The sequence below is a fragment of the Netta rufina genome (genome assembly GCF_964035555.1).
Source record: "Netta rufina genome assembly, chromosome: 7".
NCBI classification, from domain to species: Eukaryota; Metazoa; Chordata; class Aves; order Anseriformes; family Anatidae; genus Netta; species Netta rufina.
The window spans coordinates 36,676,193-36,702,607 of record NC_140130.1 but is presented as its reverse complement, the minus strand read 5'-3'; the positions used below and the strand labels follow the sequence as shown (position 1 = coordinate 36,702,607).

Below are 26,415 nucleotides of genomic sequence, written 5' to 3'. Positions count from 1 at the left end.
TGTCCCCCACAAGCCCTCATCTCAGCACGGTGTCTTCCCGCACCATGCTGGCTTCGGCTTCTTCAGACAGCCAGACAAGCGAGAGGCAGGTGTTAGGTGGACATTTGCAGTGCTGTGCATGAAATCTGCAGGAGAACAGAAAAGTGAATCTCATTTTTACACACAGGCACACGTTACTCGCTTGTTTTTGCAATATCAACATTTTTTCTTGGTTAAATACAACAAAAAAGGAGATGGTGCATGCTTTCAGGGTTTGTTTTAAAGCATGCTGCAATCCCTATTCCAGTTTGGTTGTGCTCTCTCTGGAAGTTCAGTTACCTCAGTAAATCCCGTGGTTGCTCTGGCATACAATAAATCACCTGCTAGGTGATCTGCTGGAGGAAGCCCGGTGCTAATGATAGGATGCAGTTGCCTCAAAGTTCCAATACAGTTCATCCCAATTCAGCTAGAGGGGTCACACAGGTATTGGGTAGAGCTTCTGATTGCAGCACTTCTGTCATTTCCGATACTCACACTAATGTCTACATCCACATTTACTTATTAAATTTATATTGGCAAAACCAGCTCTGCTCTTCTACTTCTTCTTCTGCTTGCTTGCTGCTGACGAAGCTGGTAGGGGACCTGACCCAAAGCTGACTACAGAACAAGGCAGAACTCCCTTTTTTCTCGCATGGACATTTGCACGAGCCTTGTTCCAGGGCTGCCAGCCAGAATCTGCATTTATGGGTTTAGGAGCTTTGGACTCCACAAGGTGCTGGTGCACTTGCCGTGCATTTCTTTGGGGTGTAATGAAACTGCTTCAAAATACTGAAGGCAAATCTTACTCAGGTGATGTTTTAACTGTGCCCTATACAAAAGAAAAAAAATCTTCATAGAAATTTGGCTCAACTGGGTGTTCTTCACAGGATGACGGAGGGCATGGGGGTCTCTGTACCACCCTGCTGGCAGCAGGTCCCCACGGCTGGTGGCTCGGGGACGTGCCCAGGAAGGTGTGAGCATCTCCACGGCTGGAGCCCCACAGCCTTCCTGGGCAGCTGACTGCCCTCACAGTCAACAAGCTTTGTCCTGTTTAGATGGATTTCCCTGTATTCCAGTTTGTGTCCTGTCCTTTTTGAGATTTGCAGCCTTCCAAAATTGTGCTAGTTGCAAACCCGTATGTGTCCTTCTGACTTCGAAGTCACATACTTTGTTGTGCAGATTATTGCATTATTTGCTAAGGAAAATTGTATTCTTTATTGTAATCTTTGGCATGAGAAAAAAGCAAGTCTGTATAATATTCAACAACATTTTCAATCGCCTAAGAAAGATTGAAGAAAAGAAAGGCTTCTCTGGTGCCGAGCTGATTGAGCAATGTGCTGTATTTCTCACAGTTTCATCTTGCAAAAGCTCTTTGTGTGTACTGGAAATGGGATTGGACCTTTCATGGATCATGTTACAGAATAAAATTTGCTATTGCAATGTAAAAAGCACTGCCGTTCTGTGAAGAATAACAATTTGATATCTTTCAAATCACTGGTACTAGAGCATTCTAGGATAAATGTAAGTGTAATGTAATTATTTATAGAGGGAAGATTGTGAAGTAGGACTCAGATTACATACTGATGGAATTCATTTGCTTGGAAATATTAAAAAAAAAAAATTGTTTTCATGTTGAAATTCCAAACCTAAGTATTGAATAGCATGTATTAGTGAAAATTGCATCATTAGCAAACGCAGCCATGCCTAGTAGGAAGCTAAGAATCAAGCAGCTTACTTTCATTATCCTCACTTGTACGTTGTGATCACTTTAGGGTTCTTGGACTTCCCAGAAAGTACCTTAATTTTTTATTGAATCCTTTTTTTTTCTGAAAGCCATCAGCAGCAGTAGGATGGATGCAGAGCAGTGTGAATTCGGGGTATTTACCTGCTGTAGAAGTGTTTGGTTGTGGTGATTACACCAGTTCTGTAGGGTCACAGCTGAGGAGATCAACCTTATGCTGCTCTGTGCTCCTTTTGGTTACAACGTGCAGAAAGCTGCCTGGAAGCTTTTCTCCTGGGTTAGCTGCAAGTTGTTGGGGTGCACGGGAACATAAAGGTTAGCATTGCCTCTCACGTGTGGGAGCACAGAAACAGAGACAAGAAAATAGAAGAGAACAAAATGAGTCCCTTAAGTCACTCTTAACATCTTCGCTCTTTGACAAATTGTATATGAAGCTGTCACTGTTCTGTAGCTTGACACACAGGCCAGATTTTGGTGCTGAGTTGCTCTGTGATCACACAGATGGGCTGTTCTTCCACCTAACGAGTCGCTGGAGCTCCCCTGCAGACCTGCAGTTAATAAATAGCTGCCTGCAGGGCTGGGGAGCGGCTGCTGGCAGAATCTGCTCCCTGCCTGCAGAGGGATCCCGCCGTCCTGAGGTGTTTGCTGGAGAGGGTTAAAAATGCCCTCCGAAGGTTACAATTTCTGAACTGCTTTCTGTCTTCCCTTGTTAAAGAACAGAAGATTCCCAAGCCGCTGACCAGGCGGAGGCAGAAGTGGAGGAGCAAAAAGCGAAGGCATCAGGACACCAGATCACACCTCCCCTGGAAGAGCGCATCACGCATTTCCGAGATATGCTGCTGGAGAGAGGGGTAGGAAGCAAGCCTAGGTGATCTGACAGACCTCGTTTGTCAATTAGGGCATCCCATATGACCACTGCAGGAATCATTTCATAATTATGAGTTGGCATTCAAATGGAGAATTATTGGGAGTGTATTTTTCTATCTATTTAACAATATAGTTTTTGTGTTTCTTTGACTTTTCTTCCAATGCCCTCCAGTAAAACACGGCCATGCAGCATTAAAGCCCTTTGCAGGTGCAGTTCTGAATAAATCCCTGTGTAGGCACCCAGAGATGACCAAAATTCGTGAGGAATTCTGGATGCGGTTATTTATAAACATAAAGGTGCCAGCACAGAAATTCATCCCCCAGCATCCCTTCTCCTTCCAGAGAGTGGGAGCGGGAGTAATGAACATAACAGGCTCCGTCCTTAGTCCTGCAAACGTAAATGGGTGTGCACTGGAGTAGCGTGTGCAGATTTTACACCTTCTTCCAACACTCTTCAGATACGCATTCTATAGAAGTTTATGTAATTTCTGTAAAGAAAAAAAAATCCTTTGTTAGACAATAAAGCGTGTAAAACATATCAGTAGTAATCAGACTTTAAAGGTGTATAATCAGAGATTCAGAAGCTCATCAGTAAACTATTTCCAAACAGACCTGCTTTATTAATACATTTTGTTAATTATGCTTAAATAATGCAATAAATGAATGCTGCTTGAAAAAACTTCTGCTGAGAAATTTAAAGTAAAGGACAATAAGTCAAAATTATGAAGGGTATTCTATATGAAGGGTATTCTATAAAAAGATTCCTCATTTCCTGTTTACTTGCCCATCAAGTAAGAAATGTAGTCAATTTACTGTTTGTTTTTGCTTTTAATTAAAAACAGTTAGAAAATAGGTTACTTTACTTTTACCCTAGGCCTTTTTAAATGTCCAGACAAGCTGCTGGTTAGTCTCAGCTGGCTGGCATTTCTTGAAATGCACTGAGGCCATTAGTGTTATTTTAAACGGGTTATTTAAAAGGACGTCTCCTGCCATTTTCTTGTAATGTTGTTATTTTTCAAGAGGGTACTTGACAGCATTACAAAGAGCTTGAGCTAGATCTAGTTCTTCAGCGTAGTTATGAATCTTCATATAAAAAATATATCAACAAAAGAATAATATACTGTAGCATTAAAAATAAAATATGATATTGGTGCAACCCCAAGGTGACAGCACTATTCCTAAGCCTGCGGCAAGTTTTCCTGTGTAGAAACGTAACCTCTGTTAGTATCCTCCTGAAAGTTTACCAGTTTTCTCAGAAAGCCGAGGGTGGTGCACAGAGCCTGGGTGCACACCCAGCTTCCCGTTCCAGAGAACAGAACAAGGTAGGAGCCTCCACATGGAGGTGGTGACACCTACACCATGGGATGGAAGTGGTAAATTTAATATGAATATCAAATATGAATATCAACTTGATATTAATATAATGCTTCGAAGATTATCGCTATCAGTTCTTCAGTGTATGATGCACTGACAGCTTCCTTTGGGTTAGCATTAAAGTTTTGGAAGAGGGGGAGTTAAAGCTGAGGTACTTAAATGGAAATTGGTGCTTCTGTCATAGAAAGAGGATAATAAAAACAGCATTTCCCTTTCTGCTGCAGATCCTTTCCATCAAAAAATTGGGAGTTAACATCTTCCATATACTCACTGAGATGTCCTAGAGCAAACCAACAATAATGGCATGGGTGCAACCAGAGCATTGCCAGGACCAGATTGAAATGCAACTTCCAGCTGCTCTGAGGCATCTTTAGAGCGTTCAGTAGCTTTCTGAACTATGCTTTCGCTTCACCGTGGAACATTTGCTTGTTTTCAGTCCTTATTACAATTCTTTAATGCGGCTGTATTTGTATACTTCACAGGTTTCAGCATTTTCTACATGGGAGAAAGAGTTGCACAAAATAGTATTTGATCCACGATACCTTCTGCTAAATTCAGAAGAACGTAAACAGGTGAGCATTACTGCCAGCGCCGCTTCTGACTGGTGGCAAACATTTCCCAAATTAGCACGGGTAAGTGAGCTGTTACCTTGGTAAGATAAAAAGCATCGCACAGAAATGAAGCTTCTTTTTTGAATTTGTCAGTGGGGCTTGTAATTTAGGTTGTGTTTATAGGAAAGTGCTGTTGCCCTTGAAAGGCAGCAAGTAAGTTGGCATGTAGAGAGGAGCTGCAGTCTCTTAGGTTGTAGGACCAAAGCCAGCTGAGGCTGGGGAACTCAGCTGTAGAAAGGCTAATGACCATAAGGTAATGTTTCCACTCTGATTTATCTTACATATTGTGGGGAGACTACTTTATTACTTAGAATTTTTTCTAGGAGTTTGGCGGTATTTATTACTATATTTTTCAATAACTAAACTTGCTAGATGTAAATGGAACGAGCGTGTTGGCTGTGATTGCATGTGTTTGAATGGCTATAGCTTCTGTGGCCGGCTGCAAAGGGAAGTATACTCCTTGCTGCCTTGTTTATTTGGGCATTAATTATCACGAGGACCTAAAAGGACTCCAGGACTGCAGATTAGTCTAAAAAATTTAGGGGAGATGCAGGGATGTGGCAGGGAAGGTGAACTCTTTTACTCTGTGGTCGTATATCTTCCTTACTAGTTCTTTGTCACCCTGGCAAAGGAAGAATTTTGAATATGGAATTGTCCATTTTTAAAATAAACATCATGAAAAATGTACTACTTATTTATATTCTGTTGCACTGAGACCCATATTGTCTTGTGGATTCTCCAGAGAGCTTGCTGTAGGTAGTTACTGAGGGGCTGGGCACATGCATCTTCATTTACCACCTTTCCAATATTTTATTTCCCGAGAAAAAAACCTGAAATAAAACAATAATGAAATATGGGAATGAAAATGTGAGCGAAACTGCTAGAGTGGAAAATACTGCTAAATAAGAGGCTAAGCAAGGAGCCTTGTATTTTATTTCAGGGAATCAGCAAGGACAAAACCTAGACCTTGATCAGTCAATCAAGATACATTACTTCTTTTATTTTGTCAGCCATGGAGATGATATAATAAAAATACATAAGGAACACACATAATATAATGTGGAGCTTTGCTTGAAGCGCTGCTGACAGGGACCTCATCTGTGGGGTGCGTTTAATTCAAGGAGAGGCTGTGAGAAGTGAGCAGTCCAGTGGGTAGAAAGCCTCTGTGGGGCAGGTGTTGGCTGCGAGAGTGATTCAGGGCTGAGGGTGGTTCAGAACTGTGGTGGGAGGGGATGATCATCAGGAGCTCTTTGACTAGTCAGGTCTAAAAAAAAAAAAAAAAAAAGGAAAAAAAAAAAGGTTGGGAGGACATGCCATGTATGTAATTTACTGTAGCTGCTAAATTTGAAGTTAAGAGGTCTGGACACTGACTGTAAGTACTTCCCTTTAATTAGACCTCATTTTCCTCTGGGAAGAAGTTTAAGGAGAAAGTTAGAGCTGGACAAGGATGAATGATTTAATGAAAGTGCGTACTGAAACACAACTCACGTTGGTAGAAGACTTCATTTAGATCCACGGAAACGTTTACCATGACAGATGCTGACTGTGTGGCCCAAATAGCAAGCCTCTCCAGTGCTTGTGCAGTTACACAAATGGATTAGTATTTGAGGGGTGTAGGGGTGAAAACTGGCTCACAATGAAAGAAAGGCATGAGGGAGTGATGCATGCGTGCATGGCTGGCTGTACCACAGATTTCTTCTGCCTGTGGTCAAGCAGGTAGCCTGCAAGGGGTGGGGAAGGTGTTTTGAGTGTGGTGTGCACGTGTCAGAGGGATCTTGGTCTTGACTTGACCGTCTGTTGGGGCTGGGTTTGACTTCCAGGACTGCAAGCTGCGGTGGTGCGTGTCCTTACACTGCCTGAGGAACATAATGACCCCTTATTGAATATTTACAGACTGATCTGCCTACTGAGCAATATGTTCCAAGGGATTATTAACAGTTGAAAGATGCTACTGTGTTTTAGTCAAGGATCAGTGAAGGGTAAAGAAGCGACTGTATTAGATAATGAGCTATCTGTTAATTTTGATTTATGACTGTCGTTAATAGCTGTACTGATAGCAGAAAAGCAAGCTGTAACAGTTTCACAGATTTTATTTGCTCCATTTTTCCATCTCCTCTCGTATTCAGCTTATGCAATTGCATGCAGTATCATATATTCAGATTTCCTGCGTTGTCATAGTAGGTCTTGCATGGCCACCTTTGATGTTTACTTTTCCAGCGCTGCTTCTTCCCCTTTTCACATACCATGCCCAGTACCAGTTGTAGTGCTGCTTTCATGAAACGTAGATTTGCACCTGTGCATCTTCACGGCTGATGAGAAATCAACCATGGCAGTAATCATTGTAATCGTATTCAATGTACATCATGTGTGGGGAAAAGAGAAGGATGGTGAACACGGAAAGCTAACAGCTTTCGGAGGAGCAGCTCCTCAGCAGCTTGGTGTGCCTCACTTTTCAGAGCACAAAGTCAGCAGGATCAGATTTTTGGTATTTACAATGTGATTAAAGCAGTTGGCAGAATTTTCAGATGTAGGGAAGTCCTTAGTTCCTATCCAAGACACCAGAAACCCTGACGTGGAGCACTCTGCCGCATATTTAGCTGCCAAGTGCTGTTAGGATGAAGGTTGTCAATGCTTCCAAAGGCAGTAAAGCTTTCGGGTATATGTGTAGAGAGAATCATGTGTAAGCTCGTGTTTTCTGACAACTGAATTGAAGGGTCTTCAGGCTTTTTTGGGGTAACATACAGGATGCTGATGTTTAGCATTACAGACGTTTTCGGGAATTAATGCAAGTTGGGAAAGATGTGAGATCCCAACTAAATATATGCAATTAGTTGTACAGACACGGGGTAGAAAAAAACAACAACAGTGCTATAGGCATGAAGATGTGAGCAAGTCAGGAAATTGTGATTTATGTTGCACTCGATGTTTGAGTGATTACATTATCTGTCAAAATTATGCCTGTTTCCATCTGCCTGTTTCTGAAAACACGTGGTCAGTGCTCCGTGGAGCAGATTCAGCTGTGTTTGAGTCAGCAAGTACTGAGGGCAGATAAGAGTTGTACTTGTTGAGATTGACAACCCTTTAATGAAGCACAAATAGCATAAGCCTTTTTAATAAATACTGTATCTTGTTTCCCTTATTTCAAAAGATATTTGAACAGTTTGTCAAGACCAGGATAAGAGAAGAGTACAAAGAAAAGAAAAATAAATTGTTGTTAGCCAAAGAAGAATTCAAAAAACTCCTCGAAGAATCCAAGTTATCACCAAGGTATGGCATTGCCTTATGAAGATCTGTTCAGACAAGGTTTCTCATTTAGTGTGTGCTTATCAGTCCTGGAATGCTGCAAAACTGAATGTGCTCTTTATAGCAAGGTTTCACATCCATTGTTACAGTGCCGTGTTGACATTTCTTTAGTAATATTTGATAATATTTTCTGTTATTACTGGGAAAGAGAATATACCATTTCTCCCTTTCTGTTCCTTTTGTTTGTTTGTTTGTTTGTTTCTCATTTAGAATGTGTAATATTTTGCAGAACACATTTATTTTATACACATATATATGGCATAATTATATAAAGCACGAGTGTACATAAAATCCGTACCTTAATGCACTTACATTAGGCATGCAGTTAAAACTAGTGAAAAACTGTTTGGGTTTTGATGGAAGAGAAGCATAACTGAACAAAGTTGTTAGTAATACCACATCACTAAATTAAAATAAAGCATGCAGTACAATAATTTATTTTTCTATATTTTTAAGTAATGGATCCAAGGTTGCACGATAGCAAATGCAGTGCTAAGGATGGCATTTGCTCATTTGTAAATGATGTGGAAATAAAGAGGTTTATATATAACAAGTCTGGTTAAATTGTTGGAACTAAGAAATTACAGTTTTCTCTACTAAAATCTGCAGGTGATTGTACAGCACTGCCTGCCTAGACACGTAGATGCAAACAACACGTCAAAATCTATGGAAGTAATAATTATAGAAAGTTGTTTTTTTTTTACAATGAAACAGAAACTATTCCGGGATAACCTAACAGCTAAATGCTGGTTCCAGCAATCTCTTTTTCAGTTTGCAAGGGCAAAAACATGCTGGCCTGCAGGAACAGAGAATGTTTTTTACCATTTAATGTTTTTGTTGAGCTAGCTGTGAGATCCCAATGTCAGAGAAATTCATCTGCCTGCAGTAATCTCTAGCTTGATGTTAGTGTGCAGTAAGATAAATAAATAGAAAATATTTCAAATAGAACCAAACCCAAGTGACTGTTACAAATCCACAGCGTTTAGAGCCAACAATAAATGTTGTAAAATTCATATGACAGAGTGTAGTGAGCTCAACAAAGTCCTTGACAAGACAAAGAAGGAAGCGGTGCGGTGCAGCTGGACGGTGTAAGCCCAGAGATGTGCATTGCAAAGCGCCCCCAGCACTGGCTCAGTGAGCAGCCGGAGCACAGGGTAGGCAGGCTTGGCAGCAGCAGAGCAAACACGGACGGGACCTGGAGCACCTCCAGCATTCCCTCTGTGCCTTTCAGGTCTGACAGAGACAGCACACGATAGCAATCATGTGCACGACACGGCGATTGCTGCCTTTCCTATCATAATCGCGCTGCTCCAGTTCTTCATTAACTCCAGCTTCCATCATTTATCCCAGCACCGTGAATGCAACCTGAAAGCAAATTAAGCTAGAAACCATTGCTCGGGCAATGTGTACCTAAGAGATTCCAAAAGTCTGGGAGTTTAAAAACAAAGTCCTGGCCATCGCTCTGTGGGTGCCAGTACCTGGAAGTGCCCGGCTGCTCTGCTCGGTTCTGGGAGCAAGGGGACCCGCAGAGGTGCCCACCCGTACGGGGACCTGCAGAGGTGCTGCCAGGCAGTGTTTTGTCCTCAAATCCTGTGTTTGCGTCTGAAAATGTTGGTCCTGCCTGTGAAATCCCCAAGCAGAGCTCCCGGCGGATTTCAGTTGTGTCGTGCCTGTAACTCTCAGATTTACAATTAATTTGTTGCTGATTTAAAGGAGCTGAAGCTACCGCGGCCGTCCATCAGGCACCGTGTGCTGCTGGCAGTCAAAGTGCATTCGTTAGCAATTAGGCGTAGGCTTGTGCTTCTGCTATTATGGGCTAATTATTGAATTGAACTGCTGGGGAGAGATGAAGGCAGGAGTAAGTAACCTGCCTGTGTCAGTGCAGTGCTAATGATTCACACTTGGCCCCTCAGCTATCGCCCAGGTGTCCCCAAACCCAAAGAAGGGAGTTAACCTGTGCAAGGCGATGGGGGAGGCAGCAGCACAGGCAGCTCTTGCTCTGGCCTTGCCTTCCTTGTCGCAGGGGTTGCCGAGATGTTCTCGTCAAATTTTCCCCAGAACACACCTTATTATAGTGCCCGTGAAAAGTTAAGCATGACATCCAGGTCCAAGAGTCGGGGTGGATGGACCAAGCTGCAGTTCAAACTGTCTGTCTTTTCTGCAGAACAACGTTTAAGGAGTTTGCAGAGAAGTACGGAAGAGATCAGCGTTTTCGGCTTGTTCAAAAGAAGAAGGACCAAGAGCATTTTTTCAATCAATTCATACTTATTCTTAAAAAGAGGGACAAAGAAAACAGGATAAGGCTACGGAAAATGAGATAAAAGCTCTTGAAACTGGCAATAAGCACAGAAGTCAGTGCTGTGACTGCGGTAAGAAAATAAATGAACGCTAAAGCAAAGGTTAAACTTGCAACAGCTGAACGAAGAAGTGGCTATCCCTGGAAAAAACTTCCTCTAACGACATTTGTTGAACACGCGTAGAAGTTGTGAAGGCTGTTCTGCAGGAGTCTGAAGGATATTTTGTTCTCAAAGAATTAATGTTTCATATTGAAGCTCTCTTTTGTACAACATCCAGAGTTTGATGCATTTCTAATTGCCATGATATGTCAATCCCTTAATTGTTTTAATTATGCAAATTACTTGTAATATACACAAATTATGAATCCAGTGCAGATTTGTAATTAAGCAGAAGCAGATGCCATCCATAACAACCTCAAGATATTTTCATCATTTAGGGGAATTATCTATCGCAATCTTTTGGCAACTTTACGCATTATCATAAATTGTTTAGAAGTACAGTGGTATGCAGGGATTCATTACCCAGTGTTCACACGTCTATGTCCAGTTCTCTGAGTAGTAGTAATAAGATATTAATTGTTAATCTTAGTGAAGAGTGTGAAAATCTTGGCATATGTTCCATAGGAAAACTCTAAGTTTCAGAAATAGCTCTCTAATTCCTGTGAACGGTGCTTTCAGGCACACGAGTGGTAGCAGCACTTCTCCGTCAGAGTTCCTATCAAGCAGTTATTTTGTAAAACCATCACAGTATGATTTGAATTATGTTCCTGTATGTGGAAGGTCTGCATGAGATTTTTCTCATCATCTTTGTATGAATAAATATTTAACTTTTTTAATTAATAATAAATATTTTAAGCCAATTTTCAGGGTTTTTAAGTTTCTAAACTTTTGGAGATACTGGGTAAAATAATGGAGGGCTCAATCGTTTCAACTCGAGAGGGAGGTAGCCACGGAGAGCTCCTAGGACTGCTGATTTGTATGCAAATTTCCACTGATGCCAGTTGGCCTTCTGGAGCATACTGAGAGCAAAGGCGTCCCTCTGCCTGTGAAGATCAGATCTCATGGCTGGAGGAAATCAGCACAGCTCCGCACCGACCTGCAGCGTGTCCCTTCTCTTTACAGGGCGGGGAGGACAGACTCTCCTCTTCCATCTGTGATCATAATCATTTTCTCAGTTGACCTCATTTTTAAGTTATTATTCATTAGATTTATGGATTTATATTTTGTAGGAGCGATTATGACATTTTCTCCTACGAATGGGGATTTTTCTTTATGATGTTGTGGGTATTTGTTATAGTCAAGGAAATAAATGGTATTTTCTGATTCCTTAGAAAAAATGAACTCAGAGCATTTCAAAGCAGAGTACTTAATGTAAGATGTAATTTAGGAAGTTTGTAGAGTTCCAGAGCAGGCTGGCAGCTTTATTGAAAATTCTTTCTGTTTTCCTGTTCTTTTTCACGTTGGTTTGGAGTTTTTGTCTTCCATGCTTATTTTTCTCACTTTCGTCCACACCGATCTCAGAAATGCCCCCCGCAGCAGAGCGAGTGCAGTGCCCACAGCATCCGTTTCTGCTGCTTCTGTGTGAAAAAAATCTCATTTATTTCTATGAAAGCAAGATCTGCCCTGAAGCATACGCTGGTGAGAGGGGTGGTGGGACCAGACAGCAGTGACCCCCGCAGAAGGTACAGGGCTTTCAAAGCACAGACTTTATGGCAGTTTTTGTAGAGTTTTGCAAAGTTTCCCATTTAGAGGGAACAGATGTAGAGGAGCGATGAGATCTTGCTTTTCTGGATGAAGGCTCTGCTGTTTCAGTGGCTCGTACCAGTTTTGTGGCTTTCTGTCCTAAATGTGTGAGCACATCCATACCCTGTACTGCCACCCCCTCTTTCAGAGATGAATAAAATGGGAATAAAATGGGGTATTGATATCTTGGGGATTCTCTGTGCTTGTAGCATTTCCTAACAGCATCAGAAATCTTACCACAGGACAGGAGTGCCCGTGACTGGGTCGGTCTGTTTGGTTTTCTTGTGCAGCTCTGTGAAATGCCAGAAGTGAGCGATCAGTGCAAGTGGTGATACATCTGTTATAATGCCTCCAAGTGCAGCTCTGTTTTGTTACATTTAAAATGGAAGAACACTACAATAAATGCAATTAGCCCCGTGGTGCAATAGAAGAAGGTTTTGTATTGCCACGTTGCAATGCAAGCTGCTGACGGTCACTGAGCTACAGCTTCAGAGAGGAAGGAGCTGAACCTCTTCAAAGGAAGGTGCCAGCATCAGCAAAGCTGCCCACATGTGGGGTTGCCTTGGGCCAGAAAAAAAAACTTTTATCAGGGTGAAAAGATTTTGGTGATATTGCAGTTGTTCAACACAACAGTATTTCAGCAAACGAGGTCCTGGGCTGCTCTGGTAAAAGAGTCACGAAAAATAAACTTAGAATATTTGAGGGGAAAAAAAAAATACAAATTGCTCCTCCAACCCCTCCCTCTTCACCCCATTAGGCTGCAGCACCCCCAGCTGTGCATCTCCTGGGTGTGCATCGCTCCCGACAGGCACCTGCCTGCAGTCTGAGCCCATCACATCTTGGCCCACAGGGGCACAGGGAGCTGCATATTTGCTTTTTCTTTTCTTTCCCCTGGAAACTGCAGAGGCTGGAAGTGTTTCGTGCTCTGCTCTGAGCAGTGCCCACCCTGGGGCTGCCCCCGCTGCTGGTCCCTGCCTGGGATCCGCCACGCTCTGGGCTCCTTTTCCTCAGGTAGGGTTCCTGTGGGTATTATAATGTCTTTAGTTCGGGTTTTCCTGCATTCCTGGCCCCTTCTGGGTGCAAAATGCTCCAGAGCAAGGAAATTGTGATCTAAAACCCAGCTGCGGTGAAACGCCCTGCCAAGGGCTTGAGCTCGCCGTGTGCTGGCTTCACAGGTTGGGAAGCTGTGCTCCTCCAGGAGTAATTTGTCTGCTTCCACCCTTAGTGGGATCGCATTGGGTAAAAACAAGATAAATAGGAAGAAACAATAAGAACAACAATGTTTGTGTGGTTTTGTTTTCCTTTAGGAAAAATGAATATTTAGGGAACAAAACCTGGCCAGAATGGGCAACAGGAAAATAAGCCAAGGGCTGCTGCTGGCAGCTTTCTGTGGCTTTGGCTTTGTTGGCTGCTTCGTTTTCTGCCTCTTGGCCTCCCAGTGAGGATAAACATTTTTGGGTGGAAGTTTAGTGGTTCGCTGATAGTTGAAGTCATTTTGTTTTCCTTTCCTAAGTAGTTCGTGTGTTGTTGTTGTTTTTTATACAAACTTAGTTCTTCCCATTTTATTTCTTCACTTGGGTTTACTTTGGTAAATATTACTTTCATCCCGTTCCTCTGGGAGCGCGTTTTTATATTGCTGTGATCATTGTTCGGAGAGCTAATCTCTAACATAAATGAAGAGAAGTCAAAGAAATGAAAACAAATGATGGCAACGCTCCCCCGAGACTGCAAATTTACTTTTCTAGATTCACAGCGAGATGCTTTGGGTTTGCTTCTGTGAGCAATTTAACTTGATTTATCCCTCCAACCGCCAATGAAATATCTATATATTGTATTTCTTCAGCAGTGGCTGTGACATCCAGAATTGTTGCCTCTCCACATGCTTTTCATAATGAATACACTCCTGGCAAGTGTGCTTGTGTCTGAGCTGTTCTGTACCCAGACAATTTTTCATGGTTGTCTTCCATTTACTTGTCTTCAGGTTGTTTTATTTAATAATGCCTTCACATCGGGAAGGAAAGCAGGGCAGCTACCAGAAACGCAGCAAAAATGCCTTTTCTTACAAATGGGACCGAGCTTCTCACCTCACCCTGTTCCCACATAGACGGGCCTGAAACAGACGTGGAGTGTTTAACTTGGAAGGCTTCTGTGAAAAGTTACCTTGGGAAAATAACCGGGATGCTCGGTGTAACCCTGACGGGGGGGGGTTAGCAGAGTTTTCACGTTGCCGTAGGCTGCACTGCTCCTTTTTTATTGCTGTGTGTTTCATGCAAGCGATGTCGTGTGTGTGCAGCGTGCCTGGTGCTACCGGAGGCCGTCACCTTCTTTCGCACCTGATGGAGTTCAACATAAATGCGAATAAATGCTGGAGATGGCCTAAAAGGAGGTGTTTGCAGAGGGTGTGCTGCTGCTAGTGGCAGGAATGTGGTGAGATGCTGAGGCAAAACCCTGCAGATGTCTGTCCAGAGTTTCAGTGGGCATTAACCTGTCCTGGATTTTTTTTTTTTTTTTTTTTGTCATGTTTTGAGTATATAGGGTGAAATCTGTAGCTGTGCAGATGGAGTAGGGGGGTGTATGAGATGCATTGGGAACCCAGCTCCTGAGTCTCAAGCACAAACGATATTCTAGTCTCCAGCGTGGCCGAATGCACATGGAAACTAGAACAGCATGTTTATTTTTAAAATCTAATAAATCTCCTAATAACCAGTGTTTTAAAATTAATGCATAGATAAAATGCTGTGACAAGGTTCCTGCTGACATCAGCAGGGTCAGGCTTCTTGGTACGTAACTGCTAAAGTCTGGAGAACAGCCACAGCGGCAGGGGCTGGGGTCTTTCAGCCCATTCTCCTGCAGGGGCCTTCCCAGCCCCCAGTCCTTCCGTGTTGTCTGTATTTATGCATTCTGTGTGATGTTTATGGTCCAAACTCAACCAGTTTGTGCTGGTGTTTTGGCAGAACCCTCTCGTGGCCCTCCTGCCATCACCCACCCAGCTCTCGGGCACGCCTCTGCCAGCCTCTCGATTTAGGTGCTGCTTTTTGCAATTCTCTCAGCTGCTCTTTGCACCTGCTGCAATTTGCACTTCCAGAAGGTTTTCCTGTGCTCACAGCAAAGCGTGGTAATTAGGTGCAGTTGTATGGGTATAAGGTAAATGTAAATTTGTCATGTTTCTGCTTGATGATCGCCTTTGTTGGAGCACAAATCAACCTCCAGGTGCTGTTAAATGTTTCCCATCTCCATTCATTCTCCCAGGTTACCATTTCTCCTTGCTAAGCCTCCCAGGTTCGTGCCAGGTTGGGTCTCACCAGCAGTGGTGGTCCTGCACAGCCTCGGGCCGGGCTCTGTACCCCAGAGCTTCTCCTTCAGCACATCCCATGGCTCCTCTCCCCTAATGGGGTGGACACCTAAAGCTCCAGCCTTGTCCCCACTGCGAGCAGAACCGCCACTGACACCTCCTGGGTCTCCTCTTTTGGGGTCTGCTCCCCCAAAAGGAGCCCAAAACGGGGCAAGCTCGGGGGTACCAAAGCTCCAAGGGGCACTTCTGGGGGGCCGTGTTCTTCATCGCCTTGCCCCAGCCTTGTGAGTACCCAAAGCAGCCAAGGTTAATCAAAGGGAGCCCTAATTACCTGCACGGCAGCTGGAATGCCTGTGGTGGAGGGAGCAGCCCCAGGCTGCACAGGAGCAGCCAGGGGAAGGCAAGCTGCGAGAGTCACCTTGCCGTGGTCCTGGGTTGCATTTCACCGGCAAAATGTCTTCTTTTTTTTTTTATGTTTTCCTCTTTTTTCCTCCTTTGAAGAGAAAAATCTTTTCCCTGGCATCAGAAGAAAGGAGAGCTCCTGCTCGGAACAAGCACTGCATGAGAAACGCGGCTGTGTTTAACTTTAAAGAGCATGCTTAATAAAGACGTTCTGCACCTGAGCAGGCTGTGATCGTCGGCACAGGAGGCTGAGCTTTTCAAGGCCTCTATCTTGTTGGTGTGAAAAAAAATAAAATAATTTTCTATAATCAGTGGTATTTTTCCTCCAAAAAGAATAAAATATTGGCTTAATCCAAACATCGCAGTCAACCGGAGGTTGATGCACCCAACCCGCGTTGATGTTACATGCTGCAACCTCAGAAGCTTTTGTGTAAAAATAAAGCCATGATACCTCCTCCAGAATAATCAGCCTGGCTGTGGAGTTACGAAACGGGGAAATTTCCTTTCCCACTGCCCCTTTCCAGCCCAAAGGCCGTGCAGGGAGGGGGGCTGCAGGGAGGCAGCAGGGGCCTGGCGTGTCCATGGGGCTGCGGGCGCTGAGTGAGGGGTGAGCAGGAGAGCCTCCTGCCCTCCTCCATGGAGATCCCGTCATGGTTTCTTCTTTCCACGCTGCTGCCATTTCATACTTGTAATCCTGGAGGATTGTAAGGCGTTAAATTCATTCATAGGTTTTGGTAAGTGGCCTTAGGTGAAACCAAGGCCTGAATTAAAGCGTGCTCTGCACAGGGCACTGGAGAGCTCTCTGCTCCATTTCCTCGCTCAGTTCCCTCTGCAGGGCATGGCCTCCTTGATTTCAGCCCACGGCCCATGAAGCATCCCTGCACTGGGCTGTGAGCATGCCATGGGTGCTGCTCCCTACCTGGGAATTGTGATGTGAGTTATGCAGCACGGGAAAAGTCAGCTGAAACTGTCGGGAGAAGGAGTCGCGTCCCTGCACAGATCCATTCACCCAGCATCTGCTGCCCCCATCGAGCACAGGCTCCAGTTTCCAGCCACAGCTCTCCTTAGGCCTCGGGGTGGGAATTTCCATCTCATGCAAGACGTGTTTCTAGATTTCTGCCCATGCTTCTGGATTTCTCTGATCTCGGTCGTTAGGCTTTAACCACGAGAAGGAAGAATTTTATTTCCCACAGCGGAGTTGTCAGCTGTGTCTTGGACAAGTAGCCCGTGATTATCTTTCTCTGATAAAACCTCCGTGGTGAGGAGACCGCTGTGTTTTCCAGTGGGCTTTTTGTAGTCTTGGACAGAAAAAGGAGTTGTTTTTATTTTGTGCTTTTTTTTTTTTCTTTTTTTTTTTTTTTTTCTTGTTTTGTTTAATATCGTTTCTGATGTTTCCAAAAAATAAAGTTTTACCCCAGCAGTCTGCCTGTAATACCAAGGAAGATGAGACATTAGGAATCTCACCTATTTTCACAGTGACTTTGCTGTGTTTAGCAGGCTGTCTCCCAGCCACTGGACCTGTACCTTGAGGCAGAAATCACTGTATTTGCCTCCTGGGCCATGCTGTGGGATCGGCTGCAGGGCGGGCAGGCAGTGGGAGCCCGAGCCCCACACCCTGTGAGCATCCCCAAGGGCTGCCGGGGAGCCCAGCAAGAAGCCAGTTTCATCCCAAGTAACTCAGAAATGCTGTTTTTAAGTCCAGCCAGCTCCAATCTGATTTCCAATTAAATGAAAAAAAGAAGCAAAACAAACTGGAAACCTATTGCAGCTGATGCCCTTGATAGTTTCAGTCAAACCCGTGGCAAGGCGGATGGCTTGGTGGCTGGGAGTAACGCCGTTCCCTCTGGCAGTAATGACAGAAGCAGATGGTTTTGCACGTGGTTTTTATTTCTAGTTCTATAAGCAAACATTTACTCTGCCTGCCATGCTAACTATATCTGCTTTATTGAGCGGCCTTAGCTGCCACCACAAGCAGCAGTAATCACCAGACCCCTGCGTTGGGGTAGGGCCAGAGTCTGACACCTCCTTTCCAGCAAATGAGTAGAAGATATATATGGGTATGGACACGGTGACACCGCTCCAAAACGATGTGAATGTAGAGGAATCGCTCCCAAGTTCAAGAGGAAAACAGGGAGCCACCTTTGGTCGCTGCTCCCCAGCCAGAATAATTCATAAAGCGGTCTCCAGCTGCTGCGGGTAGTCCCCTGTGAAATCCTCAACAGCTCCAGTTCTTGTGCTTCCAACGTGAGGCTTTTGATAAGAAAATACACGGCACACCTCGGCCGCCCCCTGAAGCTGAAGTGCCCAAATACCTGCACAGAGCAGCGAGCCAAAGTCCTTCTCCTGACTTTGCCGCCCCGTTGGTATGCTGCTCCGGCGGCCTCCTTCGAAACTCCACCTCCTGTTTTTCCACTTTAATTCCTAAACTCTATTATCCGCTCTCCCCTGTGTTTAAGCCAGTTTTGGTTCACTTACTGCACACTTATCTTTTCCAGCAAGGGTCTGTGTTTACAGTTTAGCTCATTTAACTTTGCTTTTCTCTCCCTCGCCACAATTATGTGTTGTAACTGATAATTTTTGCTTGGGGGATATTAAAAAAAAGGAGGGGGGGGCTACCTTTTGTTCCCAAACACAAATGTAGCTGCTCAGCACTGCCTAACCCCGTGTGTGCCGGGGCTGGGGGCAACCCTCCAGTCCTCAGCCCAGCAGGACGCAGGGCATCCTTTCTTAATAGATTCAATTCCATTTCTTAATAGATAAATAAAAAAGATCCCGCAGGGCATGCAGGGTTACAGCCCCCCTCGCTGCAGCTCTGCTGCCCACAAGGAGCAGGGGCCAGGTGCCCAGCACTGCTTTGAGGGCCCCGTGATGCTCTCTGCTCTGCCAGCAGCCGCAGGAGCTGCACCCGTCCTGCCCAGGGCTGGGCCACAGCAGCTTGCTGGTGGCAAGTGCCTGGGACACGAGGACAGCAACACAGCTGGTTGCTTTGGGGTAATCACAGGTTTCTCTTTGAGCAGATTCATTAGGAAGCCCAGCGTACTTGTACACACGTGTGATCAACTGCGCCCAACTACTCCTCTGTCTTCTTTACTCCTGATTAAAAGGGAAGCAATCAATTACCAAACAGAGACTTTAAAAGAGCTCGGGAAATAATAATCCCATTTAATGAGCGAGGACTTTTTAGACTCACCATTTCAGCTACTTTCTTTGAGGGAAAGAGCTCTCCAGCCCAGCACCGTACAGCACGTGGCTGTTTGCTGGGCTCCTGGGCTTCGATGCACACCAGGGCTCTGCCTGGAGCACTTTGGGCCAAGCCACCCCCCTGCTGCCTCCTGCCGTGGGGGCAGCACCCTCCTGGAGGGGTGCTGAGGGCACTTGGCTGCAGTTTGCTGCGTAGGAGAGGGATCTGCTGCCATGGTGTTGAGCACGTCCCTGTATTTAATGCCTGGGAAATGGTGCACTGAGCACGGTCAGTTGTGTTTGCACGCACAGCTGTGAGGGTTTCAGATCAATGTGAGCAGGGGAGAATCAGGTGCCCAGCAGGTGCAAATCAGTGCTGCAGCAGGGCATGGCCCATGGGCTCTCCACGTGGCTCCGTCCCCAAATCCAGCACCTCCCAGTGCCCCCAGCCCCCTGTGGCTGTGGCTCTGCTGGGCTGGGTCTCTGTGCCACCAGCACGAAGCTCCTGGGTTTAAGGTGCAAGCTCAGTCAGGCTGTGATTTCTGGTTCAGAATCTGGGTTACCATGCTCCTGACACAGCAAAATTGCTGTCTCTGCCTCGGCTCTGTGTGTTCCCCTTTCTCCCCAGCTGGCAGTCTCCATTTCCCTGCCCCATCCTCCCCCTGGGGCTGTGTCCTGCAGCAACAAGCAGGAGCCGAGCCCCAGGGGACAGGAAAGGGTTTTCCAAAGTTGTTAAAATTTGTATCAATCTCCCTTAATGCCCACTTTTATTGACGTGGTGCCACTTAGCAAAGCAACAGCTCCATTAACATCTGTGTGCCTCCCGTCAGACCTGCTCCCTCCCAGCTGAGCTGGCTCCCCGGGGTCCTTCACTTCTGCATTAATTCCCCCAAATGGATGCTTGCATCCCTCTGCAGCACTTTCAAGCCTCACATTAAGTCAAGCTGCTGTTTGCCCTGCGTCACCCCTCCGTAACCTCGTGTCAGGCTCTCGATGTGTCTCTTAATGTGCTTTTAATTGGCCTCTGATACCGGCAGCATCTCCTCCGGAGCAAGCCCTGCGCTGGATGGGGCCCGGCAGCCTCCGGCCAGCCCCTGCTCGGCCTTTGCAGATCCAAACTCCTCATCAGTCAGCTTCAGTGCAATGATTTAAAAGCATCAAAAAATGATAGCGAAGTTGTTAGAAATCTCTCAGTTTGGATTGGAATCAAGGTTGTAAGGGGAGCAAGAGCCGGGCAGGCTGGGCAGAGGGTTGTGACATCCAGCCTGTTTTTCTGTAAGTCTCTGTGGGCACTGGCCTGCAAAAGCCAGGCCAAAGGAAATCGGATTTTGTTATCATGAAAAATTCTCATTTTTGCAAAGAAGTGTCTCTGTAAATATTTTCTCTTAGTAGGGAAACGCTCTTTTTCTCTGATTAGCTATGTGGCAAAAGCAAGCCCGGAAAGGGGAGCAGATCGTGCCTCATGTAAGTAATTTCCTTAATCTCGTGGGCTGCCTGCAGGCTTTAATCCCGGCTGCGAGGATCACAAAGATATTTTATTACTGCTGGTATCGCTGATCTAGTCAGGCTTACATTCTTCTTAGCAGAAATCCTGCGTGTACTTTTCCTGCAGATCCCAACCTCCTTTATTAATCTTTTAACGTGGCTCAGTGAGAGCAGAGCAAGGCAGGGCTTTTAGCACCGCCGTGCCGGAGCCTCCCTGGGACGCGCCCGGCTGTCCTCTCCGTGTGCTGGTCAGCACAGCCCTTCACACCAGCCTTGTTTTCCAAGATGCTGGATCACAAACCAGGTCTAGGCTAAGCTGTCCTCTGAGCCGGGGCTGCCCTACAGGAGCAGCGCGCACTCAAGGGCAAAGAACGTGCGATCGATCTAATTTCCTAGGGAAAGGAGCAAAGGCAGCACAGCTCTTTCCGCCCTGGGATAAAATGTCTTGTGTGGAGCAAGGGGTGGAGGTGAGCAGGGTTGTGTTGGTCCCCTACATCCCCCATGCTGGAAGGTGGGTGTGCTTTCAACCACTTGGACCTGGGTTGCAAGAAAAGTTCCTGCAAGATTCAAAGGAACAGGGAAAACCCCATAATTTTAACAAACCTTTATGTATCCCCTATCTAAATCTATATAGAATCCTATAATCTATACATAATAATCCTATAATCTACATATAATCCTATAATCTGTGCTAGATACAAAAGTAAAGTGAAGTGTTTTGCTCCCACGGCTGAGGCCATGCAGGTAGCCGATGCACCCCCGCGCCCTGATATTGATCTGGCACTAGAGCAGCTTGTGTGCAGATATTTATATGCCTGAACTGACAAAGTCTTAAAAAAAACAACTGAATAAGCAAAGAGTAAACATGCATAAAAGCTAAAAATAAGCATATGAACGTGGGTAAAGCGAGAGGTGTGGGTGCCCGAGGAGAGCAATGCGCAGCCCGGGGGTGAGCTGGTGCCAGGAGCCCCCCACAGCTTGTCGGGGCCGGGTGCACCCCTGGGGCTGGGGGTGATGAGAAATTGGGTGGGGGGAGGCCCCGCAGTGTGTGCCCGGTCCCGTTTCGTGCAGGGAGGCATCGGGGAGATCCACAGCAGAATTAATTTATTTTAATGCGATCGGTGAGCTCTGAAATACGCCCTTCTTTATCTGCTCCTCGGGGAGATCGCTAAATACGCCTCGAAAGGATTAGCCTCTCCGTACCAAATCTCCTTACATTCACCCTAAAATAGCTCCGTGAAAATATTCCATGTCCGGATTTTATTCCTCCTGCCATGGAAGCTGGCGTATAATAACATTGTCTGCAAATACTGGGGGGGAGAAAGGCAGATAGGCAGAACAGAAGAGGGCTTGGGATGACTGAAGAATTTGGGAAGTTTAAGAAGGGGCTCTCAGAAGGCTCTTTGGCACGAGCACCTGGGGCTGTGCGTGCCATGGAGATGGCAGTGCCGTGTTTGTAATTGCAGCAAGATGATTAAACACACCTTATAGGTGCACGCAGGGCACCGTCAGTAACAGTGTGTGCTAATCCCAAATTATTAAATGGACGTAAATCTAAATGTAGTTGATACAAACGTGGCAAACGGTGTCTGACATTCGCCCAGCAGCCAGCTCGGGAGCAGGGGATGCCCCAGGGAGCTGCAGGGAGAGCCAATCTGCCAGACCGGTCAATGTACCAGCGCATTCACAGTTCGTAATTCCATACAAGTGAAGTAATTATTGAAATAAATTCATTAATTGAGGCAGAGCTCTATATTGGAAATGCTACCGAGCCATTCCTGCAGACGCTCAGGGTCTCGTTGCACCGGCGCGGAGCCCTCCCTCGCGTGGGGCTTCTCCAGCAGGGTGCTGCTGCCACACACGGCTGAGGCTGGGATGAGTTTCGGATATTTGAGTAGATTTTTTAAATGATTATTATTATTTTTTAACGCTTTAGCTGTCTTCTGTCAGAGTTCCCTGCAAAGCACAGAGCCTGGCGATGCCCTGCAGCCTCACGGAGCGCATAGGGAGGGCAGAGTCGTTTGGGCTGAAATTTCGTACTGCTCCCCTCATCGCTGTCATCAGGGGGGTGTTGTGCTGTATGCAGAAGGGGGGCTGCAGGCACAAACTGCCCCTCGCAGGCTCCATCCCCAGCATCCCGTCCTTGAGCCCGAGGCTCAAGCCCCATACCACCGGGCAGCGCAGGCTCCGCACGCCGCTTTGATCCTAGTCTCACCTGCACGTGAGCGCTGTGGGTCACATCAGCTCTGTAAATACCACACCAGTAGTAATCTGAAGCTCACTGCCCACTCTTAGTGGTTTAATTCTGCAAAGTGAAAAATTAACCAGCACCCCACTGCACCAACACAACCCAAATCTCTGCAGCATGCCTGCAGTGACCTGTCCGAGCGAACCCGAGTGGCCGAGGGGCTCCTGCTCCAGCACGCAGCCCCCCAGGCTCTGCCCTGCCTCCCCGGGCACTGCTGGCCATAGGCTCGAGGCAGCATTTTGAGAGACTACCCTCAGATTTTCTTCTGTCTCGATAAATGGAATGAGAAGATGAGACAAGCTATTCCCTTATCCCAGCTCCATCTATCAGGGGCTTTGTGCTTTGTTATCGAGTCGGAGTTTATACTCTCATTATCAGCTCTGACTGGCTCCTATCCCATTTTGCTGCAGCTGATGGAAAGCACCGCGTCGTGCCCCTGTCCATTAAAGCCTCGTGTGGCTCCAGCCTCGGTGGCTGCGGGGCTGGGCTGTGCCTGAGCCAAGGCGAGCTGGGGCAGGTTGGTGTCCCCCGGGTCCCTCGGCACAGATGGGGAGAGGTGGCCTTGAGGGAACGGGGAAAACCAGGTGTAAGGGTGCCTGTCGGATAATGGGCTTGGGTTTTGCTATTGATTAGCGGTATCCTGATAAAATGTGATGATTACAGAGTCCCTATTTATCCATAAATGGCAGACGGGAGAGCTTTTAGCATACTCTTCTTGTGAAGTACAAAGTTTTGTGGTATTTGGGTGGGGTGTTTGGGATCACAAGCCCCACATTTCTGCTTCAAGCACCATGCTGTGAATAGGACACGACTAATTTCTGTGATGTGGTAGCATTAGATTAAACAGATAGTGTCTTTTTAAACGCTGCTGGAAAGAAATGCAGCGAGGAACAGGCATTTCAGCAGCAGTATTGGGTTGGCTGTGTGTCTGTATGGACTTTCTGTATGGACATGGAATGAAGTGCAGCTCCTTAGGAGAGACTAACTCAGGAGGACAATTTGCTCGGGCTGGTTCTAAAACACCCAGAAATCAATAGCTGCCTAAATAGCCAAAACAAACAAGCGGCCCCACAACACAGACGTGGGGAAAGGCTGGCGCCAGGAGCACAGCACTCGGGACTTCTGATTCTGATGCTGAGCAGAATTTTATTTTCAAAGGGTGCTAAATTGGAAGGCACAGAAAAATCATTCAGCTCCTCCGTCTGCAGTTTGAAATAGTACCGTATTTCATTTAGTCTTTCAATAGTGCGCCTTTATGTTGCTTTCAAAGCTAGACTGCCTCTCCTTGGAATCACTAATACTAATTGATTTCCAAACCCGGAAAGTTGCAGAAAACATAAAGCAGATTGGCAGTTTATTAGCCAAGCACATTGCACCTGTGATCAGAAGCCTGACCCAAGGACATGCACAACGGGGGAACTGCCTGCCCGCCCTCTGTTACTGCAGTAATCAGCTCTAAAAGGGTGTAATCAGGAACGACAACAGGCAACAAATGAATATGGCTGCTAATGGCATGGGCAGTGCTGATTAACATGTATATATTCCTTAGCTTCCGAGCGCAAGGCTTTATCTGGTGTGCAGGCTGCGGAAATTAAATCATTTATTTCTGTGACCACAACAGATATAAAAATTATGTCATAAAGAAAATGGAATAAAAACTTCAGTGGAATTTAATAACGTTTTAAGTAATTCTAATCCACAGGCTTGCATTTCGTGGCATGGCCACTCATTTCTGTTTCATGTTCCCTTGTCTACAAGAGAATATTTCCCAATGAATGGGCAGAGAGGTGTGTTGGAGGATTTTGCCCGGAGCCCCAGAGGACAGGGCACCTCCTTCTGCAGCTGTCCCACGCGTACACCTCCAGTGAGACTTCACCCCACTCTGTATTTCAAGCTGCCAAGTCAAAACAAGCAGTTACTGATCATTTAACCACTGGCGTTTGGCCACCATGGAAAGTGTGCCTGCATGGAAAGTGTTTGTTCCTCCATGGAAAGTGTTAGCTATTTTTTATTGAGCTGATAAAATTCCTCCTGTAAGAAAGAAAATGTGTCCAGGATTTAATCAAAATTTCACTACGTGATAAAGCTGATAAAATCCAGATTGATCTTTTTCATAGGAATGTGCAGCGTGTCCCCATCCAGCACTGACAGCCCCTTCCCCTCGCTGCCGCCTGGTACAGGACACGTAAGGGAGTAAAAACCTGCAGGACTAAGCACAGGCACGGTGGTGCTCCTTCCTGCATTTCTCATTCTGTTTCAAAATTGAATAAAACGCTAGGAAGTCAAGTGGGAATTACCCTGCTCTGCACAGACACGCTGTGTTCTTGTATGAAGCATCAGGCTTGTGAGATTAGGGTTATTCTGAATAAATGGATTCTTCCTAATTTTGCTGAGGACTTTCTTGATGTTCTGCCAATGATTTCCAATATGCGAGGCTCTCTGAGCTCTTTGCATGTGTCAGTCCAGAACGTACCAGCCACATCTCACCTTCTCCTTTTCATTTTAATTTTTGTGGAAAATTTCAAAAGCACAGATAGGATGTACAGAACCAGGCCTTCCATGGGGCTAAGGCTTCCTCTCCCCTGATAAATAGGAAAGTTATAGCAGACATGCCACTCATCCCTCCTAGCTGAAAACAGACTAAAATGCATTCTGTTTGTTCTTCCTATCCTCTGATGCTCTTGGAGATTTCTTAAACACTGAGTTTCTAAATCTCCTAAATGGCACAGCAGCCTGGACAAGCTCTTTTTGGAAGATGCAGTTCTGCTCTCTGCTTTATTCTCCCTTTTACATTCAAAGGCCACGCTAGTTTTCTTGGCTGCTGTCTAGAATTGCATGGGGTGTTTCAGCTCAGACCGGTCCCAATTTAAAGCCTTCTGCCACTCATTTATTACATGCATGGACAGCGTGCTGGTACTCCAGTCGATTGCCCCCAGCCTGGTTAGAAGCATTTCCAGCTCGCCGAGCAGTTCCTGCATCGTTGTCGCTTTGCACCGCAGCCACCTGATCACGGTGGGGCCGTGGCTGCTCCCTGGTCTGCCTGCATGGCCACACCCACTGGTGGTGTCCACAAGCCAAAAGTAAACTTAATTTTGTGTTAGAAATTGTTGGTGTTTTAGAGATACCAGGGTGGAATGAGTGTCAGATGTAACGCTTCTTGCTCTTCCACTGGTAATTCATGTATCTCTACAGAATGCCCTCTTATTTATTTGTGCTTGAATCCAACTAGCCTATCTTTTTGTTTTGTCATGTGTTAACTGATTTCTGACACAGACAACTTTCTATTTCTGCCCAGCTCTTTCAAGGCAGTGAGAATTACTGGATGCACTTTCCAAGTAAGACCACTCTAATTTAGAGAAAGGTAAATCTAAATCTAGGTTGAGAAACCCTTCACATTGTTTGATTTCTGTTTCATTTTTATGCTGCCTAGCACTTTACTTGTAACGAGCAATGCCACGCAGTGAGCAAATGAGCTTGCTCCTAGAAATGATCCCATGCCTAATGCCTGCGTGACTGCAAGAAATCACCCCAAACTGGTACAACCGTGTCTTTGGCAAGATGTGGATTCCTCCACCATCATCCTGCCAATTTACCTTGACTTGTTGGGATCTGCTCAAGGTCCTCACAGGCTGGTTGTTTTCTTGACCTTTGACTGGTTTCAGGTAATTTGCAGTATCAGCAATTTCCCCACCTTATTGCTCAGTCTGTTCTAGAGCCAGGCAAAGATGTCGATTTAAACTGTAAAAAGTCTCAGCCATTCGTGCTTTGACCTTGATTTCTGTTGGTTTCTGAGTCATGAAAAAAAAATAAAAAAAAATAAAAAAAAATAAAAAAAAACAAACCACTGAACTTTG

The 26,415-nt window shown here is 45.6% G+C and overlaps 1 protein-coding gene across 1 annotated transcript in view; it reads left to right on the top strand.

Moving 5' to 3' along the window:
* TCERG1L (transcription elongation regulator 1 like) overlaps positions 1-10,235 on the top strand; it is a gene marked incomplete at both ends in the record, with an annotated part of 66,404 nt that extends 56,169 nt beyond the window's left edge. Inside the window, 4 exons of the mRNA XM_084289995.1 lie at positions 2,475-2,610; positions 4,483-4,572; positions 7,760-7,878; positions 10,079-10,235. Of these exons, the coding sequence (XP_084146121.1) occupies positions 2,475-2,610; positions 4,483-4,572; positions 7,760-7,878; positions 10,079-10,235 (502 nt within the window). The remainder of the gene's footprint in view (positions 1-2,474; positions 2,611-4,482; positions 4,573-7,759; positions 7,879-10,078) is intronic.
* Between the last annotated feature and the right edge of the window lie 16,180 nt (positions 10,236-26,415).